The sequence below is a fragment of the Acipenser ruthenus genome, chromosome 55 (assembly GCF_902713425.1).
Source record: "Acipenser ruthenus chromosome 55, fAciRut3.2 maternal haplotype, whole genome shotgun sequence".
NCBI lineage: Eukaryota > Metazoa > Chordata > Actinopteri > Acipenseriformes > Acipenseridae > Acipenser > Acipenser ruthenus.
In genome coordinates, this window is record NC_081243.1 from 2,502,971 (window position 1) to 2,526,733 (window position 23,763).

The 23,763-nt window shown below is 40.2% G+C and overlaps 1 protein-coding gene and 1 long non-coding RNA gene across 7 annotated transcripts in view; one reads left to right on the forward strand and one right to left on the reverse strand.

Annotated features, from left to right (window-relative positions):
* LOC117401669 (UDP-glucuronosyltransferase 2A1-like) overlaps positions 1-23,763 on the reverse strand; it is a 29,792-nt gene that overhangs the window by 3,515 nt on the left and 2,514 nt on the right. Inside the window, exons 2-6 of one of the 5 annotated variants that reach the window (XM_059017221.1) lie at positions 19,171-20,650; positions 17,560-17,632; positions 17,014-17,276; positions 7,840-7,877; positions 7,152-7,248 (exon numbers count right to left, since the gene is read on the reverse strand). In XM_059017221.1, coding sequence (XP_058873204.1) covers positions 17,220-17,276; positions 17,560-17,632; positions 19,171-20,650 — 1,610 coding nt within the window. In that variant the 3' untranslated portion in view covers positions 7,152-7,248; positions 7,840-7,877; positions 17,014-17,219. Of the gene's footprint in view, positions 1-7,151; positions 7,249-7,839; positions 7,878-11,179; positions 11,260-17,013; positions 17,277-17,559; positions 17,633-18,723; positions 20,651-23,763 lie in introns of those variants that run through there. The other 4 variants (XM_034002456.3, XM_034002455.3, XM_059017220.1 and 1 more) reach the window with 4 other exon arrangements.
* Positions 6,357-12,497, forward strand: LOC131723422 (uncharacterized). Of its 2 annotated transcripts, none has more exons than XR_009320275.1 (3): positions 6,357-6,843; positions 10,650-10,688; positions 12,259-12,497. It is a non-coding gene; the product is annotated as an uncharacterized LOC131723422 (long non-coding RNA). The 2 variants fall into 2 exon arrangements; XR_009320274.1 differs by lacking the exon at positions 12,259-12,497 and adding an exon at positions 11,201-11,284 and having other exon boundaries at positions 6,414-6,843.

A 23,763-nucleotide genomic window follows, 5' to 3' on the forward strand; every position in this document is an offset into this window, starting at 1 on the left:
AATGTAAGAATATAAGAACATTTACAAACAAGAGGAGGCTGTTCTATCCATCAGTGGTTGCTGATTAATCTCAAAACTATTAAGATGGCTCCTAAAGGACCCCAATAAGACAGCATCAACGACATGACTAGGAAACACATCCCATATCATCTCCACTCTGTCTACTACCCTGTGTCTCCACTGAATTTCTAACTGTGTCCTCTGGTCCTGGTTTCTTTGCTGCACCTAATGGTATTGGCTAGTGTTCACTTTGTCAACTACTTTTAAGATTTCAATCAAGCCCCTCCTTCCCCCATTGCTCTAGGCTATATATGACCGTAAGAGTATTTAAAAGGTTAAACTTTGTTATGATGGTCTAGCACCTGGAAATGTAAAAAGGGAGTTGAGAAATGTGTAACAGTATAGTTTGGAAAGAAATAGGCCCCTGGTCGCCATGACGACTTGAGGTTATAAATAATTTGTTTTTATTGAGGAACTCATAGAACAATTACAGTACAATTGAAACAAGAACAAATGAGATCCCCATTTTCTTCTTACCAGAATTGAACACCAGTGCATTGTACAACCGCATCATATCCTCCTTAGATTTGTATACCCTCCCATTCTGTGTATTGCTCTATCAACCCTTATAGAACAATGCACAAAATGGCAGTGTGGCTTGTGTATCTGTTTCTCTGTTATCCAGAGAGGCAGCTGAGCTATACCAGAGGACATCGTCAGAATCACAAAACAGTTCTACAGTCACTTCACATGCACTGCTGGAAATACCTCAGCCTTGAGCTTCCAGGATAAATCAGGTGTAAGACCAGGGGCCCGTTTCATAAAAGCGATTTGCAAGAAATCGCTGTCACAGACCCCTCACAGGTTGCAATTTGTGTTTCATAAAACTTTTGCAGGGCTGCGACATTGCAGATTTTCACTAGAAACCTGCAACTGCCAGACAGCAGTTGAAAGTAGCAATTTCCATCACAGATCCTGTTTCAGGACATACCATGGCGCTCATACTACTAGCTCGCTGTGGAACTGTACGCTGTATTGAACGGTTTTCTCAGGTAAAACACTCTGATGACAATATGAACTTGTCTCTGTATTTTATAACCCCCCCACTGACCCCACCGCCACACACCACACACAGTATACTTTTTTTTTTTACCAAAGGTTTAAATAATTACAAAACAAAAAGATGTATTTTATGACATGTGACCCAAAGTTATGTGGGTGAAAAATAACACTAACCGATGCAAGGTCAAGTTGTAAAAACTTACCGTAACCCTGGTTCCCTGAAAGAGAAGTCGACCACCAATGACATTAAGTATTGGATATGCCTGCCCATTGGGTAGGTATCGCTGAGCTCTCTATACCAGAGCTGCCGATAGGCCCCTTCCTGGGATGATACACTCGGCCCCTTCTCTTTCAGGGAACCAGGGTTACGGTAAGTAACCTAACGTTCCCTTTCAATTCGAAGACGACCACCAATGACATTACATATGGGATAATGTATATTAAAGCCGTCGCGAGGGAGAAGGAACGGCAGCTTATGAGGGATGCACTAGCACTATTTAACCCAGGGGTTAGCGATCTGAACTTACAACCTGAAGGACCCTCATGCCTATTGAAGGCAGGGCAGGGTCTACCACATTAAGGTGGTAGAACCTGGAGAAGGTATGTGGCGTAGCCCAGCTAGCCGCAGTACAAATATCAGACAATATGAGGCCCCTCCATCCTCCCAAATACGCATGCAGACAGCGCCTGCAGCTCACTGATCCGCTTAGCGGAGGTGACAGCTGGGAGAAAGTGGTGGAGAGTAAGGGAGACTGCTGGCAACTCCAGCATGTTTATGTGCAGGGATGTCCAGCGGTCCGGCCAGGATCCGCGTACTCCTCTGCCTTCCCAGACCACCCCCCAACCCAAGTTGGAGGTATCTGTCGTCACCACTTGGCGGTTTAACACTACTCCCATTCGCATCAGAGGAGAAGGATGCCCCTTCCCCAGAGGCCGCTATAGAAGCATGTCCTCTTGTGCCTGCTGGGAAGCCTCTTCCCATCTACTCTGAACTCCCCTGGGGGAGGGGGAGTATGGCAATTGGGGCTGCAACGGAGCTGGGACTGCGGTCGAAGCCACAGGTGCCTGTTTGGCCAAGAGCTCTAGGATCTGCGCCATCTGGGCTTTGAGGTCCACAATGTCTCTGCAGACATGGGGAACGACTACATGAGGCCTGCGCATCGGGGATGTCCAGCAGGGGGGTCCTTGTACAGGTCATGGAGGAGGGGCTCTGGGGCTCCAAAAGCCGCCGACTAGCTTCTTTCACCCGGGGCTGAAAAACCACACAGATGCTGCAGGCCACGTGCCTCTCAAGGGCCAAGGTGGCATGCTGGATGCCCTAGCACCGCGCACAGAGGGTATGTTTATCCTCCTTCGGGATATTTGCGTTGCAGGTCGTGGAACTCTCACTTGCCTGACATGGGTCTTGTGTTGTGCATGGGCTGTGCACTGATCACCGCTTGCACTGCGCTCAAGCAGAGAGTACCGAACACCGTGTGTACTGTGGGCACCGCGTACCATGCAGCACTGTATGCCCATGCAATAGTGTAGCAGTGGCACCAAGCACTGTGTGCACCGCGTGTACCATGCATACTGAGCACCGTGCGCAACGAGTACCATAGCACTACGTGCACAGAGTACCATGCAGCACCGTGCGCTCTTGTGCTAGCTCTGTGGCAGTGGCCAAGCACCGTGTGCACTGTGCACCATGTGTACCGTGCACTGTGTGCACCATATAACACTGTGCGTTCGTGCACTAGCACTGTAGCAGTGGGCACCAAGCACCGTGTGCACCACATGCACCGTGCGTACCAAGCAAGTACTGTGTAGAACTGTGCGTTCGTGCACTAGCGCTGTTGCAGTGTGCACCATGCATCGTGCATACAGAGCACCATGTGCACTGAGTACCAAGAGCACTATGTGCACCGTGTACCGTGCAGCACTGTGACTGTGCACTGACGCTGTAGCACTGGGCACCATGCACTGTATGCATTTATGACTTTGCGCACTGAGATACCCAAGTATCAACAGCTATGCGTGCACCACGGTACCAAAGCACGGGGGTGGGTGGGCGCTATGAAATTGTGCCTACCCTAACCGCAAGGTCACACACACCTGGTCATCATGGTAGAATAGATAGTATAGGGGAGAGCACACAGTTTCTTTATAAGGCCCGACTCACTGAGGTGGGCGGGCCTATGCAGCTGGCGAGGTCTACTCGACAGCGGGGATGCGACAAGGCCTAGCCCCGTGGAGGAACGGTGTACTCTCAGGAAGAATAGACAACCACTTGCGGATGACTGCACAGGCAGTTGCTCACACACGACAGACAGATACAAAGAGCGGCCTACCACGCAAGCAAGGAGGCCGCTGAAAGACAGAAAGGCAAAATGCTCTGTCTTTTTCAAAGTCATTGATTCTGGGAAAGTGGCGATCCACCTTTCAGCATGAATGCAAGGGAAATACAATCAACTCGATTCAACTCGATAAGCTCTTTTCTATCAACACACTCAGCTCAACACAGAGGTCTTACCGTACCGACTTGAGAGAGAAAAAGATAAATGGCTTCCTCGGGATGACAGTTTTATTCCCGGTGGGCGGGACCAAGTGCATCATCCCAGGAAGGGGCCTATCGGCAGCTCTGGTATAGAGATCTCAGTGATACCTACCTAATGGGCAGGCATATCCCATACGTAATGGCATTGATGGCCATCTTCTAATTGAAAGGGAACAAACATGGTTTATTTATTAAATACAATCATAAACCAAAAGTCCAGATTTATTCAGTATGATAATAGCATTATTCGGAAGATTGCATTGCTTTAAACTGGTCGACAATGCCGTGTAGCAATTACGTGAATAATAATAATAATAATAATACAAAATTAAATGTGTACAAGAAATAAGCTAAACAACACAAACGTGATACAAATAAATACATAGATGAGGTTGTGTGGTCCAGTGGTTAAGAAAAGGGCTTGTAATCGGGAGGTCCCCGGTTCAAATCCCACCTCAGCCACTGCATCATTGTGTGACCCTGAGCAAGTCACTTAACCTTGTGCTCCGTCTTTCGGGTGACACGTAGTTGTAAGTGACTCTGCAGAGGATAGTTCACACACCCTAGTCTCTGTAAGTCGCCCTGGATAAAGGCGTCTGCTAAATAAACAAATAATATATAAAATGGACCAAATATTGAGGTGACAAAAATAGTGACAAGCGCCTCCTTCACAATAGATAAAATCTAAAAGAAACCCAAATAAGGAAGCTTTGTTGCAGCAGCCACCTGCATGTTATTACCTGCCCCACACATTTAAATAGTGAGGCTAAACGCAGCTTGATTATCAGGCATGCCCATGAAGACTAATAAAAGTGTCCAGGTAGCGGGTGTGCTCAGCTGGCTACATACGTTTTGTCCAAAAGACCATTTTCAGTAAACACAGATCAGTACACTTTTTCTTTAAATACGTTTGCTACACAGCGTTGATTTTTTTTCTACACAGCTGAAGAAAGCTTTCCTTTATGTATGTATAGAACTTTAAAGTACAGCGTGTCACTTTTCACAGCTCCAAATCTCTTATACACAGTGAGATATTTTATTTTTCCTCGATCAACTTTAAAGCGTTTTCGTCTCCCTTCTTTTAATTTCGTTCTGTTCACTAGATCTATCAATTTCCTTTTTATTTCAGCTACGGTTCTTTGCTCCTCCCAACAGTGTTTACTGCAGAAGTGATCATTTGCAATTTTTTTTGTCTTCGTCACTATAAAGAAGTTCCAGAAAACTTGCCAAATAGAACGGATTTGTGTCAACCAGCCCCGTTTCAATAATTGTATCTTTTTTTTATTCATAAAAAATTGCTTTCTTTTGCAACCCTGCTATTGTGTATTTACCTAATCGGTCACTGTGCCTTAAAATGTATTACCGAGTTAGTGATTTCACTCATCGCAGATCGCGAAAGAGTGAGCGCAAGCGATGGCACTTGTGAAGTGCTTTATGAAACACACACAGCTCCAGCCTTCAGAGTATCACATGCGGGAGCTGGCCAAGACAAAGCCAGGGGACCTGGACAATACTGACACATTGAAGAACCTTCAGAGTATCACTGGCCAAGACAAAGCCAGGGGACCTGGACAATACTGACACATTGAAGAACCTTCAGAGTATCACTGACCAAGACAAAGCAAGGGAACCTGAACAATACTGACACATTGAAGAACCTTCAGAGTATCACTGACCAAGACAAAGCCAGGGGACCTGAACAATACTGACACATTGAAGAACCTTCAGAGTATCACTGACCAAGACAAAGCTAGGGGACCTGGACAATACTGACACACTGAAGAACCTTCAGAGTATCACTGACCGAGACAAAGCCAGGGGACCTGGACAATACTGACACATTGAAGAACCTTCAGAGTATCACTGACCGAGACAAAGCCAGGGGACCTGGACAATACTGACACATTGAAGAACCTTCAGAGTATCACTGACCAAGACAAAGCCAGGGGACCTGGACACTACTGACACATTGAAGAACCTTCAGAGTATCACTGACCAAGACAAAGCCAGGGGACCTGGACAGTACTGACACATTGAAGAACCTTCAGAGTATCACATGGCGAAGCTGACCAAGACAAATCCAGGGTAGGTAGTGCATATTTTTACTCCCAATTGTTATTAGCTGATGTGAGGGTGAGACCCTCACTGTAATATTGAACTGCCTGTTATTGTGATTATTATTCTACTGGCGATAGAGTCATGGGTTTATTATGTATTGTGTGTGACGTTGATCAAGTGAGTTTTATATATGACGGTGTATTGTTGTAATTAGATTAGGGCACTTCCATTAATTAAGTTGCTGTAGTTATACATGTGGAACAAGGGTTTTGTTATAGCCATATGTTCGGTAATCTTCCAATGGAGGGGGTCATGCTAATTCAGTCTTTACTGGTAATAGTTAAGGACTAAAGAGTAATAAAGACAATGATAACAATAAGTAAGCAATATAATAGTTTAACGATCGTGTTTGTAGACAAAGACGCTATTCATGCAGGTTAAACAAATACATATAAATGAGAAGAAACATGTACAGAAACAAGAAACATTATTGCCATGCAGGCAATAAAAATGTGCATTATAAATATCATATGGGAGATACTGAAATTGTATAAAAGGAATATATGAAAAAGACCTAAGAGTTTATGTTGACTCAGAAATGTCTTCATCTAGACAATGTGGGGAAGCTATAAAAAAGGCAACAAGATGCTCAGATATGAAAAATGTTGAATTTAAATCAAGGAAGCAATGTTAACTTTATAATGCATTATTAAGACCTCATCTAGAATATTGTGTTCAGTTCTGGTCACCTCGTTACAAAAAGGATATTGCTGCTCTAGAAAGAGCAACCAGAATTATCCCGGATTTAAAAGGCATGACGTATGCATACAGGCTAAAAGAATTGAATCTATTCAGTCTTGAACAAAGAAGACTACGCGGTGATCTGATTCAAGCATTCAGAATTCTAAAAGGTATCGACAATGTCGACCCAGGGGACTTTTTTGACCTGAAAAAAGAAACAAGGACCAGGGGTCACAAATGGAAATTAGATAAAGGGGCATTCAGAACAGAAAATAGAAAATAACTTTTTTACACAGAGAATTGTGAAGGTCTGGAACCAACTCCCTAGTAATGTTGTTGAAGCTGACACCCTGGGATCCTTCAAGAAGCTGCTGGATGAGATTCTGGAATCAATAAGCTACTAACAACCAAACGAGCAAGATGGTCCGAATGGCCTCCTCTCATTGGTAAACTTTCTTATGTTCTTATGTTCTTATGTTTAACGTAAAATATATGAATGTTTTATTGTAAAAGTATAAATGTTAAGTAATAGTTTATTTTTGTATAAAATGATTCCAGGTGCAAATCTTTATAAAATAATGAATCCTGTTAGGAGTAGGCAGGGTTGGGGATTATAAAATAGGTGAGAGAGAGGATTATTAGGTTAGTCATGACTTTGATTGTTGAATGTCAGTTATTGATGATACAACCTGGTAGTCTGTGTTAATCATTTGCAATCCAGTGCAAAATAAACATTTATAGCTGTGAACACTACCAGTGACTGTTTTGCTGCGTGATAAATATCTCCGGGTTCCTGTGATGGTGATGTGATTGAGGGTGGGGGTAAGCTTGCACCTTTCATTCCGTTAAAGCTGAAAAATAAAAATACAAATAACAATTACACTTTTTACTTTAGTGTGGCATAAGTAAGTATTTCATGCTTTTTACACATTTATTGAAATTCAGTTACAGGACAAGAAATGATAGATTCACAATGTGGGATCTGTGTGCATCACCTTATAGAATGAATTAGTTGAATGAAACCTGCTGAATAATGTTATGTTAACACATAGAATTACATACTGCTTTGTAGTGTTCCAAAAACTGAAAAAATGCAACATTTAAAAATCTAACATGCAATACTGTTATGGCTTCCAGTAGACTTTTTCAATATTATTTTGGAAATGTCACTCAAGCTAATGTGGTCGCAAAATTTATTTAAAACAAACTTAATTTAAAACAAGCTTAATAAAACACATTAACAGCTTTCAACAGCAGCTGATCAGGGGAGCAGTGAAAATGTGATTGAACAGGAATGCTCACTGCTCCATTGTTTAGTGAAATGTTTCCTTGTGTGACGGTGAACGTCAGTCCAGTTGGGTAAAGCGTAACTGGTAATCGAATTATCATCCTTCCATGGCTGTAAGGAAAAGACATTCAAATAAAAGCTAAGGGTTACTTACCTTCATGTTGATCACTGTCAGTAGCCACAGCCGGAACACTGAAAAACAATAAAAGAGAAACAAAGAACTGTGATTAGTGCACAAAAGAAACAGCTGCATTAATGTTCATTGTACAATATTATTTTGTACTGGTACTGTAAGTATATTTACACTAACACTATATAAACAAGACAATCAACACAGTCTACTGGAACACATTATACTGTTGAATGTACAATAATATTTTGTACTGGTACTGTAAGTATATTTACACTAACACTATATAAACAGGACAATCAACACAGTCTACTGAACACATTATACTGAACACAATCAACACAGTCTACTGGAACACATTATACTGAACACAATCAACACAGTCTACTGGAACACATTATACTGAACACAATCAACACAGTCTACTGAACACATTATACTGAACAAGACCAACACAGTCTACTGGAACACATTATACTGAACACAATCAACACAGTCTACTGGAACACATTATACTGAACACAATCAACACAGTCTACTGGAACATATTATACTGAACACAATCAACACAGTCTACTGAACACAATCAACACAGTCTACTGGAACATATTATACTGAACACAATCAACACAGTCTACTGAACACAATCAACACAGTCTACTGAACACATTATACTGAACACAATCAACACAGTCTACTGAACACATTATACTGAACAAGACCAACACAGTCTACTGGAACACATTATACTGAACACAATCAACACAGTCTACTGGAACACATTATACTGAACACAATCAACACAGTCTACTGGAACATATTATACTGAACACAATCAACACAGTCTACTGGAACATATTATACTGAACACAATCAACACAGTCTACTGAACACAATCAACACAGTCTACTGGAACACATTATACTGAACACAATCTACACAGTCTACTGGAACATATTATACTGAACACAATCAACACAGTCTACTGAACACATTATATTGAACACAATCAACACAGTCTACTGGAACACATTATACTGAACACAATCAACACAGTCTACTGAACACATTATATTGAACACAATCAACACAGTCTACTGGAACACATTATACTGAACACAATCAACACAGTCTACTGGAACACATTATATTGAACACAATCAACACAGTCTACTGAACACATTATACTGAACACAATCAACACAGTCTACTGAACACATTATTCTGAACACAATCAACACAGTCTACTGGAACACATTATACTGAACACAATCAACACAGTCTACTGAACACATTATACTGAACAAGATCAACACAGTCTACTGGAACACATTATACTGAACACAATCAACACAGTCTACTGAACACATTATACTGAACACAATCAACACAGTCTACTGAACACATTATTCTGAACACAATCAACACAGTCTACTGGAACACATTATACTGAACACAATCAACACAGTCTACTGAACACATTATACTGAACAAGATCAACACAGTCTACTGGAACACATTATACTGAACAAGATCAAGACACTCTAATGGAAGACATTATACTGAACACAATCCACACAGTCTACTGGAACACATTATACTGAACAAGATCAAGACACTCTAATGGAAGACATTATACTGAACACAATCAACACAGTCTACTGGAACACATTATACTGAACACAATCAACACAGTCTACTGGAACACATTATACTGAACAAGATCAAGACACTCTAATGGAAGACATTATACTGAACACAATCAACACAGTCTACTGAACACATTATACTGAACACAATCAACACAGTCTACTGGAACACATTATACTGAACACAATCAACACAGTCTACTGAACACATTATACTGAACACAATCAACACAGTCTTGTTAAATTTGCAGACGACACAAAAATAGGAGTGGCAAACACTGTTGCAGCAGCAAAGGTCATTCAAAATGATCTAGACAGCATTCAGAACTGGGCAGACACATAGCAAATGACATTTAATAGAGAAAAGTGTAAGGTACTGCACGCAGGCAATAAAAATGTGCATTATAAATATCATATGGGAGATACTGAAATTGAAGAAGGAATCTATGAAAAAGACCTAGCAGTTTATGTTGACGCAGAAATGTCTTCATCTAGACAATGTGGGGAAGCTATGAAAAAGGCCAACAAGATGCTCGGATATATTGTGAAAAGTGTTGAATTTAAATCAAGGGGAGTAATGTTAAAACTTTACAATGCATAAGTAAGACCTCATCTAGAATATTGTGTTCAGTTCTGGTCACCTCATTACAAAAAGGATATTGCTGCTCTAGAAAGAGTGCAAAGAAGAGCAACCAGAATTATCCCGGGTTTAAAAGGCATGTCGTATGCAGACAGGCTAAAAGAATTGAATCTATTCAGTCTTGAACAAAGAAGACTACGCGGCGATCTGATTCAAACATTCAAAATTCTAAAAGGTATTGACAATGTCGACCCAGGAGACTTTTTCGACCTGAAAAAAGAAACAAGGACCAGGGGTCACAAATGGAGATTAGATAAAGGGGCATTCAGAACAGAAAATAGGAGGCACTTTTCTACACAGAGAATTGTGAGGGTCTGGAACCGACTGCCCAGTAATGTTGAAGCTGACACCCTGGGATCCTTCAAGAAGCTGCTCAATAAGCTACTAACAACCAAATGAGCAAGATGGGCTGAATGGCCTCCTCTCGTTTGTAAACTTTCTTATGTTCTTATTTTCTTAACAAAAATGCGCCCTTCCTGTTGTGAGAGCACGTCTAAACTCACACCCTTATACAGCAAATAATGAATCCTTTCTTTCCTTTACAGGTTTTACCCAACAAGGCAGACCCCTTTCACAGACAACAGGTAACTTACATTTCTTCTTTTTTCTTTCTTTTTTTACAATGCAAATGTTAACAGTGTTTATATTTCAAATCACAGTCAGATCAAAAGTCAACACTGTATGTGAACTATGAGAGGGATGTAATCATGTGAGGGACGCTGCTCCATCACACCTAAACAATTTTTAACAACGTTATTGTCATGAATCTTCTTATGTTCAGTGGAACCTGTTAATTCTGATACATGTTTCACCACATGACTCTTTCAACACATGTACATTGGCATCAGACATTGATAGTTTTGATATGTCACTGTTTTATTTATCAGTATTTAATATATCTATAGTGTCTATTTGCCTCTGTCCTAAGTCTGCCTCCACTTAATTTCCAACTGTGTCCTCCGACCCTGGTTTCTGTGCTGCACCCAGATCTTTATAGATAATATTACATTCATTTGTGCAAATAAACAATGAAAACAAAGCACTTTAGGAATACATATAAAACTCATCACCTTACCTTCTGTGCTGTCTCTCCAAGCCTTTCTAAACAACAACTGTGGAAACAAGGTGTTTATAGAACCTTGCTGAAGACTCCGCCCCTCATCGGGGTGACTGACAGATCATTAATAATGGATCATGAACATTATGAACCTGTACATTAATGGAAACACCCTTAATCAGTTTGAAATGTAAATAAACTAGTTCCTCCTGAACTTGAGGAACAGATTATTAAAACTGGTTATGTATCAGCTGCAGTGGTTCACAATGTATCATTGCACTGTACTGTACATGATAATACAAAATAAAAATCAACTATACTGCTTGGGATCTTTATTTTTGTGTACCAGTTTAAGTCAATCAGGGGGGCATAATTCCGGTTAGAGCAAAACAATGTGAAGGAGACTTCCCCTTTAATGCACTCAGATCAATACAATGTGATTGGGACTTCCCCTTTAATGCACTGATACAGTGCTGAGAAGCACTTTTTTACTGATGATTTAGGAGTAAAAAGGGATTGTGTGTGAAAGCACCTTTTACAATTAAATAGTGCAGGTCACGTTTGTTATTGGACTAGAAAGTCTTTTTGGTTGCAACAATTTGTTAAGTGTTAAAGTTTCATTTTCACAAAAATGAAACTGAAAGAAAGCTACATTACATAAGAAGGAGGGGCAGCATTCCTGCGAGTCGGGTTGTTGGACTTGTTTAGTTTAAAAAGATCTCAAATGACAACAAACTCAATTGTTCTGCAGGTGGTAATTTTTTTTGCCTTTAATTAATTAATAACCAGTTTTAATAATCTGTTCCTCAAGTTTAATTGCATTTATATAGCACTTTTTATACAAAAAAGAACAAACCACAATACTTTTGTATATAATGTCATTTAAATACAGTATACACATAATAATACAAAAGCAGCAATTTTAAAGTTACATTAAAACCCACTAAGATAAGAAAGCCATTTTATAACAGTGTTTAGTTTTGACTTGAAAACTGTAACATTCACAGCTTCCCTGATAAATGAAGGCACAGCATTCCATATTTTGGGAGCTCTACAAGAGAAAGCCTTACTTCCAGTGTTGCTTTTGTTGATCCTAGGAACAACCAGCAGCCCCACATCCTGTGATCGCAGAGTGCGATTCGGAAGATACGGGGTCAGTAACTCCTGCAAATAACTAGGTGCTAATCCATTCAGGGCCTTGTAAGTTAACAGCAAAACCTTAAAATCAATTCTATACTGCACAGGGAACCAGTGTAAAGAGGCTAAAACAGGGGTAATATGTTCACTTTTTCTTTTTGTGATCGATTGTTTTTATTTTCCATCAAAACAGCTTATACAAAAGATCTTGAGAGAATTCGTACAGTTACAAAGAAAGCAAAACAAAACATAACATAAAATGAAATTAACTATAAACATTGGTGTCTCAGAGTAATGATTAAAATAATCATAAAGAAAAAATATATCCATATATATACACATACATAATTATAAAAAAGTAAACAAAAGTACCATACTAAAATGATGCCATTGAGATGTTGAAAAGTGCAGAGAAGGTCAGACCCCACACATGGAGTGTGGAAGCACTAGCTTTGTTAATGTGAGCTGTAGTGTATTCCAACCTGACAATGTCCCTGAACATGCCCAGCCACAGCTGCTGTGGTGCAGCATTAGGAGAGACCCAGGAGCAGACTGTAGCTTTTTCTGCAGCTGTAGTAGCTCTCATATGTTGAACCAGCTCTGTCAGTTCCTGTAAGGTAATCAAAGAAAAAGCCCCCATAGTAGCCTTAATAGGTGGTAAAATTGTGCTGGAGTCCTCCTTAATAAAAGGTGTCTGTGGAATCTTTTTTCTGATATCTAGTATTTTATTTTTAAAGAAATGTAAAAAGTCATTACAGTTGTGAGAGGAGCCAATATCAAAAGTGGGGCTATTAGAGGAAGGATTATTTAATTTATCTAGGGTAGCTAAAAGAAATCTAGGATTATTTTTATTTGTTTCAATTAAATTAGAATAATGTGATCTAGCCAACACCAGAGCCTTCCTATATTTAACCAGGTGGCTCTTCCATGTGATGTAATGAATGTGCAGTTTAGATTCCTGCCATCTCCGTTCTCATTTATGACCTTCATATTTCATCTTACGTGTTATATCATTAAATCACGGTGAGCTTTTTTTAAAAGACACTCTCTAAGTTTTGATTGGCGCTACAGTATCTAAGATACCAGTCAAGGAGGTGTCGTAGGTATTAACCAGCTCATCTACTGATGAGGACTCAGCGTTAATGAGCTCAAGACATCAGAAAGCTTAACCTCAATTGAAGAATTAATCACCCGGGATTTATATGTACTGTCCACATTCTTTGTAGATACTGGCAGATTCACCTCAAAAAGAATGGCAAGATGATCAGAAATAGTAAGATCTAGGGTTATGATGTTCTTAACAGCTAAACCACAAGAAATTACCAGATCTAAATTATGGCCACGGTTAAGCGTAGGACCTTTGACATGCAGGATGTAATCTAAGGAATCTAGTAGTCTCAAAAATTTCAAGGAGTCAGAATCAATGTCAACATGAAGATAAAAATCACCCAATAAAAGAATCCTATTATATTTGACTGTCAATATGGATAGCAGATCCCCAAATTAAGTCAGAAATAGTGGGTTTGACTTAGGTGGTTGATAAAAAAATTACAATATGAACAGGTAATGGACTGTTAATGTCAAGGTTAAAACTTCAAAAGATGAATAACCTGTTTGAATTTCCTGTTCACTATGTAAAACAGTAGCAAGTCCACCTCCCCGCCCAGTAGAGTGAGCTATCTGGAAAAAAGAATAGTTAGGTGGAGAAGCCTCAATCAGGGGAACACTGTCATTTGGAACAAGCCATGTTTCAGTTAAAGAGAGAATATCAATGTTGTAATCCTGAATAAAATCATTAATTAACAGAGACTTTAGACAGGTACCTGGCATTAAATAAACCCAGGCATACATTGGTCCAATCAAGAGCATGTGATTGAGCAGGGGTAATAGGAATTTGATGAAGGTTACTGTAACACACACCTCTGTGCTACAGGAATGGCAGGATACTTTAACATGAATTTGACATGCCTCTTTAGATTCCCTCCCCTCCCCAGTTCCTAATTTAAATACCCTGCAAGGTGATGTTCGATGTTATCAGCTACCCTGCCTGCTCCGGACCTATTTAGATGCAGTCCATCTTTCCTCTACTATCTATTTATTTTCCAAAAGCAATCCCAGTTGTTTATAAATCCCAGCCCTTCTTGCACACACCAACCAGCCAGCCAAGTATTTAACACCTTAATTTTACTGTATACTTCATCCCTACCACCAACAACAGGTAGTAGACCTGAGAGAATAATTCTGCACCCTAACTTTTTCAGCTGTCTTGTTAATGATTTAAAATCCTCTTTCAGAATCTCAGATTTTCTGTTCCTTATGTCATTTGTACCAGCATGTACAATGACCACAGACTCTCTTTTGTGATTTAATAATCCGTACACTCGTGATTCAGTATCCTTTACTTTTGCTCCAGGGAGGCAGGTAACAACCCTATTATGGGATCTTTACAGGTAAAATCACTGTCGACACAGAGTATAATTGAATCACCTACTAACACCACTTCACCCCTGTGTTCATCCAGCACTAGGTCGTCATTGCTCAGTGCTTGGAATCTATTAGCTAGATCAATCTCCTCTCTATGCTGACTGCTCGGTGTCGTCCTCCTCTTCGTTCTTTTTCTGACAGTTACCCAGTCCCCACTCACTTCCTTCCTTTCGTCCATATTTACCTTCTCGGGTCCCTCTACACATACAGCAGGTGATAAATAAATCATTCATTAATTATCAGTTCATTATTTATCAGTTCATTAATTATCAGTTTATGTGTGAAAGCAGTAAAAGGAGAGTGTGTGTGCAAGCACCTTTTACAATTAACTAATGCAGGTCACATTTGCTATTGGACTAGAAAGTCTTTTTGGTTGCAACAATTTGTTAAAAGTTTAAAGTTTCATTTTCACAAAAATGAAACTGAAAGAAAGCTACATTACATAACAAGGAAGGGCAGTATTTGTGTGAGTCAGGTTGTTGGACTCTTGTTTAAACAGATTTCAAATGACAAACTGAATTGTTCAGCATGTGGTGATGTAGGAGTGTGCTGATAGTCATAATTGCCTTTAAGTATTCATCAGCAGGTATTAAATAAATCTTCCATTAAATGAATGATCAGTTTCCGGCCTTTGCATGGCGGTACATCAGTAAAAATGTAAGCGCCCCGGATGAGAGGAGTCAGCTTTTAGAACACGCGCAGAAGGTAATTGCAGTGGATTGGTACACTGTTGTAAAGGTGAGGGACGGACAGCATTTCTTGTTTTGAAATCAACACATTAATGAATGGATTTATTTAATACCTGTCAATGAATACTTGTGAAAGTTAATACCAGTATCAGTGCCAGCACACCCCTAATGGATAAGATTGGCAGGATTTCTGTGATGTTTCAAAGATGGTAAGGGGAGTATTATGAAAGAACCAGGGTTTTAAATCAAGTAACCAGGAGGCAGACTGGGACACCAGTGGAAAGGTGTGTGGTCTGTATCTTTGATATGGCCAGGTTAATACAATTTGCCAGTGTCATTTTTACTGGATAATGGCTGTAATGGAGAATCATGTTTCTCATCGTGCACAGGTTTATTTAGATTTCCAGAAAGCTTTTGACAAAGTCCCTCATAAAAGATGAATTCTCAAACTGAACGCAGTTGGGATTCAAGGAAATGCATGTACATGGATCAGGGAGTGGTTAACATGTAGAAAACAGAAAGTACTGGTTAGAGGAGAAACCTCAAAATGGAGCGAGGTAACCAGTGGTGTACCATAGGGATCAGTATTAGGTCCTCTGCTATTCCTAATCTACATTAATGATTTAGATTCTGGTATAGTAAGCAAACTTGTTCAATTTGCAGATGACACAAAAATAGGAGGAGTGGCAAACACTGTTGCAGCAGCAAAGGTCATTCAAAATGATCTGGACAGCATTCAGAACTGGTCAGACACATGGCAAATGACATTTAATAGAGAAAAGTGTAAGGTACTGCACGCAGGCAATAAAAATGTGCATTATAAATATCATATGGGAGATACTGAAATTGAAGAAGGAATCCATGAAAAAGACCTAGGAGTTTATGTTGACTGAGAAATGTCTTCATCTAGACAATGTGGGGAAGCTATAAAAAAGGCCAACAAGATGCTCGGATATATTGTGAAAAGTGTTGAATTTAAATCAAGGTAAGTCATTTTAAAACTTTACAATGCATTAGTAAGACCTCACCTAGAATACTGTGTTCAGTTCTGGTCACCTCGTTACAAAAAGGATATTGCTGCTCTAGAAAGAGTGCAAAGAAGAGCAACCAGAATTATCCCGGGTTTAAAAGGCATGTCGTATGCAGATAGGCTAAAAGAATTGAATCTATTCAGTCTTGAACAAAGAAGACTATGCGGTGATCCGATAAAAGAATTCAAAATTCTAAAAGATATTGACAATGTCGACCCAGGAGACTTTCGATCTGAAAAAAGAAACAAGGACCAGGGGTCACAAATAGAGATTAGATAAAGGGGCATTCAGAACAGAAAACAGGAGGCACTTTTTTACACAGTGAATTGTGGAGGGTCTGGAACCAACTCCCCAGTAATGTTGTTGAAGCTGACACCCTGGCATCCTTCAAGAAGCTGCTTGATGAGATTCTGGGATCAATAAGCTACTAACCATCAAATGAGCAAGATGGGCCGAATGTCCTCCTCTCATTTGTAAAATTTCTTATGTTCTTAATATTCAGAAGGATTACCTGGTTATCTGTTACTCATCAGTTTATTCTCAGAGATCAACACATTCTCGGCCACCTGAATGTAATCGCCAGTTCTCTTTCTCGTTTCCAAATGGAGAGATTCAGAGCATTGGCTCCCAAAGCCAACCTCCTGCCAACTCAGATTCCTCCCTTTTGAGACCTGATATTCATGTGAGCCACCCGCTGCATTTCTTGATTCTGCAGGTTCAAGGAACAACTCTTCTCAGCATCGCTCCCCGCTCACTGCAAATGTGCTGGTCATCCTGGAATTGATTTAAAAATTCACACTACATTCAGCATTCCCTTTCCTTCATTTTCATTGCCCGTAGTGTCATCCTATATTGTCCTATATATTTCCCTTAACTGTATTTTCAATTAAAAACATGTAAGCAATGGTAGATTATTATATGTTTTTAAGGGTAACAAAACATAATATAAATGGACATGATATGCAATTACATTTTCAGTCGACATTTGGTTAACATTTAGCAAGAAACCAGCTTTTGCATATTTATTAAATAACATTACTATGTTATACGTTCCTACCTTGTGAATTTTTGAGATGAGGATTACTGGAACGAGAAATGTTCGGCGTGGAGTGACTGGAATGAAGCGATTGCTGTAAAATGAAACAATGCAGCATTTGTAATATGGGTGTGGTTTTGTGGACAATTCCTGTAAGGACGTTTCCTCCTGAATTCTGGTCCGGTTTACGCTTGGAGAGTTGAATCTATAATGCGAAGGTAATGGACAACGTTGATATGACCGGTGGGAGGTACGCAACCAAACAAATGGCAAACGTTAAATTCGAAAGCACAGCAAGAGTTTGTGATGTATGTATGTATGTACACACACACACAAAAACACACACTTCTAGGTTAATTGGAACTTGCTGGTAATAAGCTTGTAGATTAACCAATGAATGTACCAGACATTTGTACTATAGGTTTCCTGCCTGAAACCCTGCAAGCTTTCTCATAATCATAACAATAACTTTCTTGCTGTGGTACCACTATGTAATTCAATTATTAATTTAAAACCCCTCTGAAACTTAAAATAACTATCGAAATGATTCAGTTGTAATTGTTTTATACAGTAGTGTGCACAATTATTAGAACACTCCAGTGCTAATCTTTCCTCTCATCTGTAAATAAATAAATAAAAAATCAGCCAGTTGGGCCCCACGGAATGCCAGGGACAAAATTCCTTGTTGATGCCATTCAAATGGATGATGGGTGGCACTGTTACAGCAAAGCATCTAGCAGGAAAGCATTTTATTTAGTAGTACTATTATAAGGTTGAAGGCTATTATTATATACGGCTATTAGTATTATTATTATTATAAGGTTGAAAGCTATTATAGGGCAGCAGTGTGGAGTAGTGGTTAGGGCTCAGGACTCTTGACCGGAGGGTTGTGGGTTCAATCCCAGGTGGGGGACACTGCTGCTGTACCCTTGAGCAAGGTACTTTACCTAGATTGCTCCAGTAAAAAAACAACTGTATAAATGGGTAATTGTATGTAAAAATAATGTGATCTGTATAATGTGATATCTTGTAACAATTGTAAGTCGCCCTGGATAAAGGTGTCTGCTAAGAAATAAATAATATATTCATAATGCAGAAACAGGGGTTCCTTACCAAGGTGTGCATGCACTTAAGAAATACAATTGCTGTCTGTGGAGCCAAGAAAGGAGCTTCTGTTTACAAAGAGGCAATTATATTTGAAGATGTATTTTTATTTCCACAATAATTGTATAATTTACAGTATACTTGGTTACATCATGAAGCCTAGTAATTCTGAAACAAGAGTCTCTGGTTTTTCCCACTTAATGTGATACATTTCAATGTCCTCTTGATCACCTCAGTACAATGAATAATAAGTGTACTGTATATCAGCCATAATAAACATATGCTTGTTATTTCAGATACGTTTACATGGGAAACAACTACTTTTAGATACTGTTCAAGTAGTGTTTTCTCCTTGGTCAAGAAATGCTACTAGTTACTAATGTTGACATGTGTGCTTATTGACACTTGGTTTTCCTTTTAATACAAAGCGTGCAACACACCAGTCTGCACACTGCTATGATAGCAAGCAGACAGGCTACCACAGCAGCCAGCAAGACTGCTATAACGTCCAAACAGTGGTAGACATACCAGGGCATCTTGTAGGACTCTGTGCGTAGGTGAGCTGCACCCTTGTTTCTCATGACATACTCAATCCAGAAAAGGGCATTGTCCATCGGCTTGATGGGTTGGTCCCGGTGCAGTCTTGAGAGCCTCTGCATGTTCCTCCTGTAGAACGGATCCCTGAGAACCTCCTGCAGGGCATGGAGGAGATCCCCACTGTCAAGGGTGGTGACTTCCAAAACTTTGGCTGCGCCTCGCACCTGCAGCCGGATAAGATTGTCAAACTGGTCAAAGATTAGCGGTAGGCCCACTATCGGCACACCGTGGTAAATGGCCTCATACACCCCGTTGGTGCCCCCATGAGCCACAAAGGCTCTGGTCTTGGGGTGTCCCAGGAGATCATTTTGGGGCATCCATTTAACTAGGAGGGTGTTGTTGCCAAGGTTTGAAGGCCTGTTCCCTATGTGCCTCCAGATGACCTTCTGAGGGAGCTGGGCAAAAGCAGTAGCAATTTTATCAGTTAATTCAGTGGGAAGACCATTGACCAGAGTACCCAAGGACATAATGATGATGCCATGCTCCCCAGAGCTCTCCACAAACTCCTCCAGCTCGGGGGGCAGGGACGTGGCAGGCTGGCATTGGAAGCCTCCCATATAGACAATGTTGGGCATGGTGGGGCGCGGAAATTCAAAAACAAAGTCTACCCTCATGAGCCAGAGATCTGCAGACTGGATAAGACTGTAGATGTCAACGTCTGGGCCAAAGTAGCGAGCACACAAGGCATTATAATGTGGGCTTGAAACAAATCTGTCTATATAGAGGCCAAGACCATAATGGAGCATGTTCTTGGCCTTTTGAACAAGATCCATCTTATCCGGCACTCTGGATCCCAATGTTGGGATGTATGAAATTGGGGAGGGGGCAATGGCAAAATGACCTTCCCCAGTAATGATCCAACGGACATTGAAGACCATAGGGAGTTGGAGGTAGCGAGCCACCAAAACTCCACCTGCAAAACCAGGATCTGTGAGGACCAAATCAAAGTGGGTATCCTGGAGGTTCTTCATTAGCTGTTGGTCTTCAAACATGGTGACCACCATCTGGCACACAGCCCTGTGAGCTTCCGAAAGCATGGAAAAGAGCTCCCTGTGCAGGATGATGAAAGCTAATGGGGAGCCCTCCCCTCTTCTGATTTCCAGCATCCTCCTCAGGAATGAGGCCATGAACTCTTCACTCTCTATGTTAATCCCTTCAGGAAGAGGGATGGAGATCGAGGTGTAGTGAGCTGCCTTTTCCTTGATGTACCAACTGCTCATCGAACGCACCACCGTGATGTTGTGCCCCTTTGCATGCAGCTCCCGAACTATGAAGTTCATATTCACCCAATGGCTGCCATCTATTGGGAATACCAGGATCTTGCCGCTATTGCAACAGGGCATGTTAATTGTGAGAAGAGCTAAGATCAGAGCTGAGCAGATTTTCCATGGAAATCGTCCCACCATAGTTTCTGAAATAAATTAAACATGTGGTTAGTTAAAACGTTACTTAATACTGCTAAAATCATTATATAGTTGGCTAACAATGATCACATTTAGGAAACAAGTACTGTAAATAACATTTGAAGTGAATATAAATACCGGATTCCTTTGAATTTAAGACGCAGCCCAAATTTCCCACCCTCATCTTGAGGAAAAAATCAAAAATCAAATAAAGATGCATTTACTCATATAAGGAAACGTCTGCTGTCACACACAGCAAAACAGTTATGTGCTGCTTCTCATTTCCAGTCATAATTACTCACACCTGTTTTACTCCCAATTTGTAAACTGTGGTATTGCTTGGCATGTTGAAAAATACGTGGGTCTGATCAGCGTGTCCAAGCTGGTTCTGTTTGTTAGAAAAGCTGGAAGTTAATGAAGTTAATGACCCTTCTTTCAAAATGGCTGCCTGTATGTCATGGATGATTCGAGATGAGGCAGTAATGTTTTGGTTCATTTTTTCTCAGCAGTCAGTCATGTTGCTGTTTGTGTACTCAGGTAGTCACGTCTTTTTTTGGCGATTTTAATACATGAGCGTTTAAAAAGGGACCAAAAACAAAGTACACAGAAAGAATACTTGGAACTGCAAACGCAAGTCAAAAAGGAAGTTAAAAAGGCCAAGAGGGAGAGAAAACCAATTAAACAAATTCCAAAATGTTTTTCCAATTCTATAACAGCAAGAGAACATTCAAAGAGGAGGTTAAATGTCTAAGAGATACAAATGGCAAATCCCCTGGGCCAGATGAGATCCTCCCAATAGTACTCAAAGAAATGAAAGAAGTTATTTACAAACCGCTAACCAAGACCACGCAACAGTCTCTTGACACAGGGTTTGTACCGACAGACTGGACAATTGCAAACGTAATACCGATCCACAAAAAAGGAGACAAAACCGAAGCAGGCAACTACAGACCAATAAGCCTGACTTCTATTATATGTAAACTTATGGAAACTATAATAAGATCCAAAATGGAAAATTACCTATATGGTAACAGTATCCTGGGAGACAGTCAGCATGGTTTTAGGAAAGGGAGATTGTGTCTAACTAACCTGCTTGATTTTTCTAAGCATGCAACATCGACAGCATACGACATGGTTTATTTAGATTTCCAGAAAGCTTTTGACAAAGTCCCGCAGAAAAGATTCATTCTCAAAGTGAACGCAGTAGGGATTCAAGGAAATGCATGCACATGGATTAGGGCGTGGTTAACATATAGAAAACAGAAAGTATTGATTAGAGGAGAAACCTCAAAATGGAGCGAGGTAACCAGTGGTGTACCACAGGGATCAGTATTAGGTTCTCTGCTATTCCTAATCTACATTAATGATTTAGATTCTGATAGAATAAGCAAACTTGTTAAATTTGCAGACGACACAAAAATAGGAGGAGTGGTTTCTTTCCTGGTCCGTAAATAACAAGATTTTCTTTAATAAATGACCTGCATACTGAAATTATACTGTTACATGGCATATAAATTAGTTTAAAATTCATCTTCTTCTGTCTCATCATCACTTGAATGCCAGTCCATAATTTGTGGCATTTGGCTGTATTGGTAGGGGCATGATTTATTTTGGAAACTGCCACCGCATACGCTGTTGTGTGTCCACCAATTTTGCAGCATCGCCCCTCACAGCTCCCAGCTAGCGGTGCCGCGCCTCTCATGTGTGTCCCAGGCTTTATTCTCCAGTGTAGCCCAAAATGTGTCAATCTATAAGCTACTTTGGAAAAAGCTGAAGTTGGCTTCTTACTCAGCCAGCTACTTATCCATATGTATGCTTCCCTGTCTAACATGGAATTTGCTTTCCTTTGTTATCTTGTCTAATAATCCATTTTTTAAGTTTCGTAATTTCCCCCTGTAATATAGCATACTCACACAGACAAGTCAATTTAACAAACCATTCTGGAGGAGACTATAAGGTTTATAAATATACTATGGAACTAAAATGTTATTTAGGGGCAGAGATTGATGTTCAACAATGATACAGTGTAAACATTGCTCTGCACTTCAGATATACAGTATATGTTGGGCTTACCATTGAAAAGTAGAAATTAAAACTTCAACAAGGAAAACATGCTTTCTGTACAGTGTAGAATAAAGTAGTAAACTTGGACAGGTGGCTTTACAACAGAATGGTTTGTTAAATACTGAAATATATAAATAAATCGGATGGTTTGATGATTTTATTTAAAAGCATATGTCTGCAATGTGTTTATTTATTTATATATTACCTTTTAAATTTGTATTTCCAAAGTATAGTTTGAAACATTTGGGGCTACCCTGGAAAATAATTCAAAATAGCCTCACTTTGACACGAAGGGGTGTTCAGATCTTGCTCTGCTATTTGTTCTTCTTCAGGTCGGCGTGGGTAAAGTAAATTGTCTGCGCAAGACGAATAAGATTTCAGCTTTCTAAAAATGTCAATAACCGGTTGTGACAGAGAAAGAATCTTGGTTAATAATCTCCCTCCCAACTTGTGATGGCGCTGTGTAAAGGGAACAGAGTGTCCCTGACTGGATGGTCTGACAGTTCATTCAAGGAAAAGGTGGAAGTCGGCCATCTAGAAAGGGGGCGGAGCTATGGTACACCAAGTCATCGCCCCAGAAGGGAAGCGATGTGGCAACCGCGGATTGGAGGATAAACGGCGGCACTCACTAACCAAGGTGGCGTCACTGACGGTACAAAAGGGGACATGGCTAAGTGATCTGTTCCTTTTGTTATGGTTAAGAGAGAACCACTGAAAGGAGAACTACAATTGTACCGTGAGTGTTTGTTTGTTTTGTCGTGTCTAATTATATACTTGTTTGTTTATTAGACGGGTAACACGTACTGGGAGCTGTCGCTTAAGGCCAGCACCAACCCGGACAACACCTCACAACTGTACACAAATAAATTGTATTTCACCACTTGCACGTTAGCACTCACTCTGGACTTGTGATCGTGTGTGTGTGTCTTTGTGTGTATTATACTGTGTTTGAACATTGCTGTGTATTGCCTGGGATTATTCTTTGCATTCGCCAGACCGGAATTATAAAAATAAACATTTGTTTGGACAGTGAACTTTGTTGTCTGTCTTCTGTTTC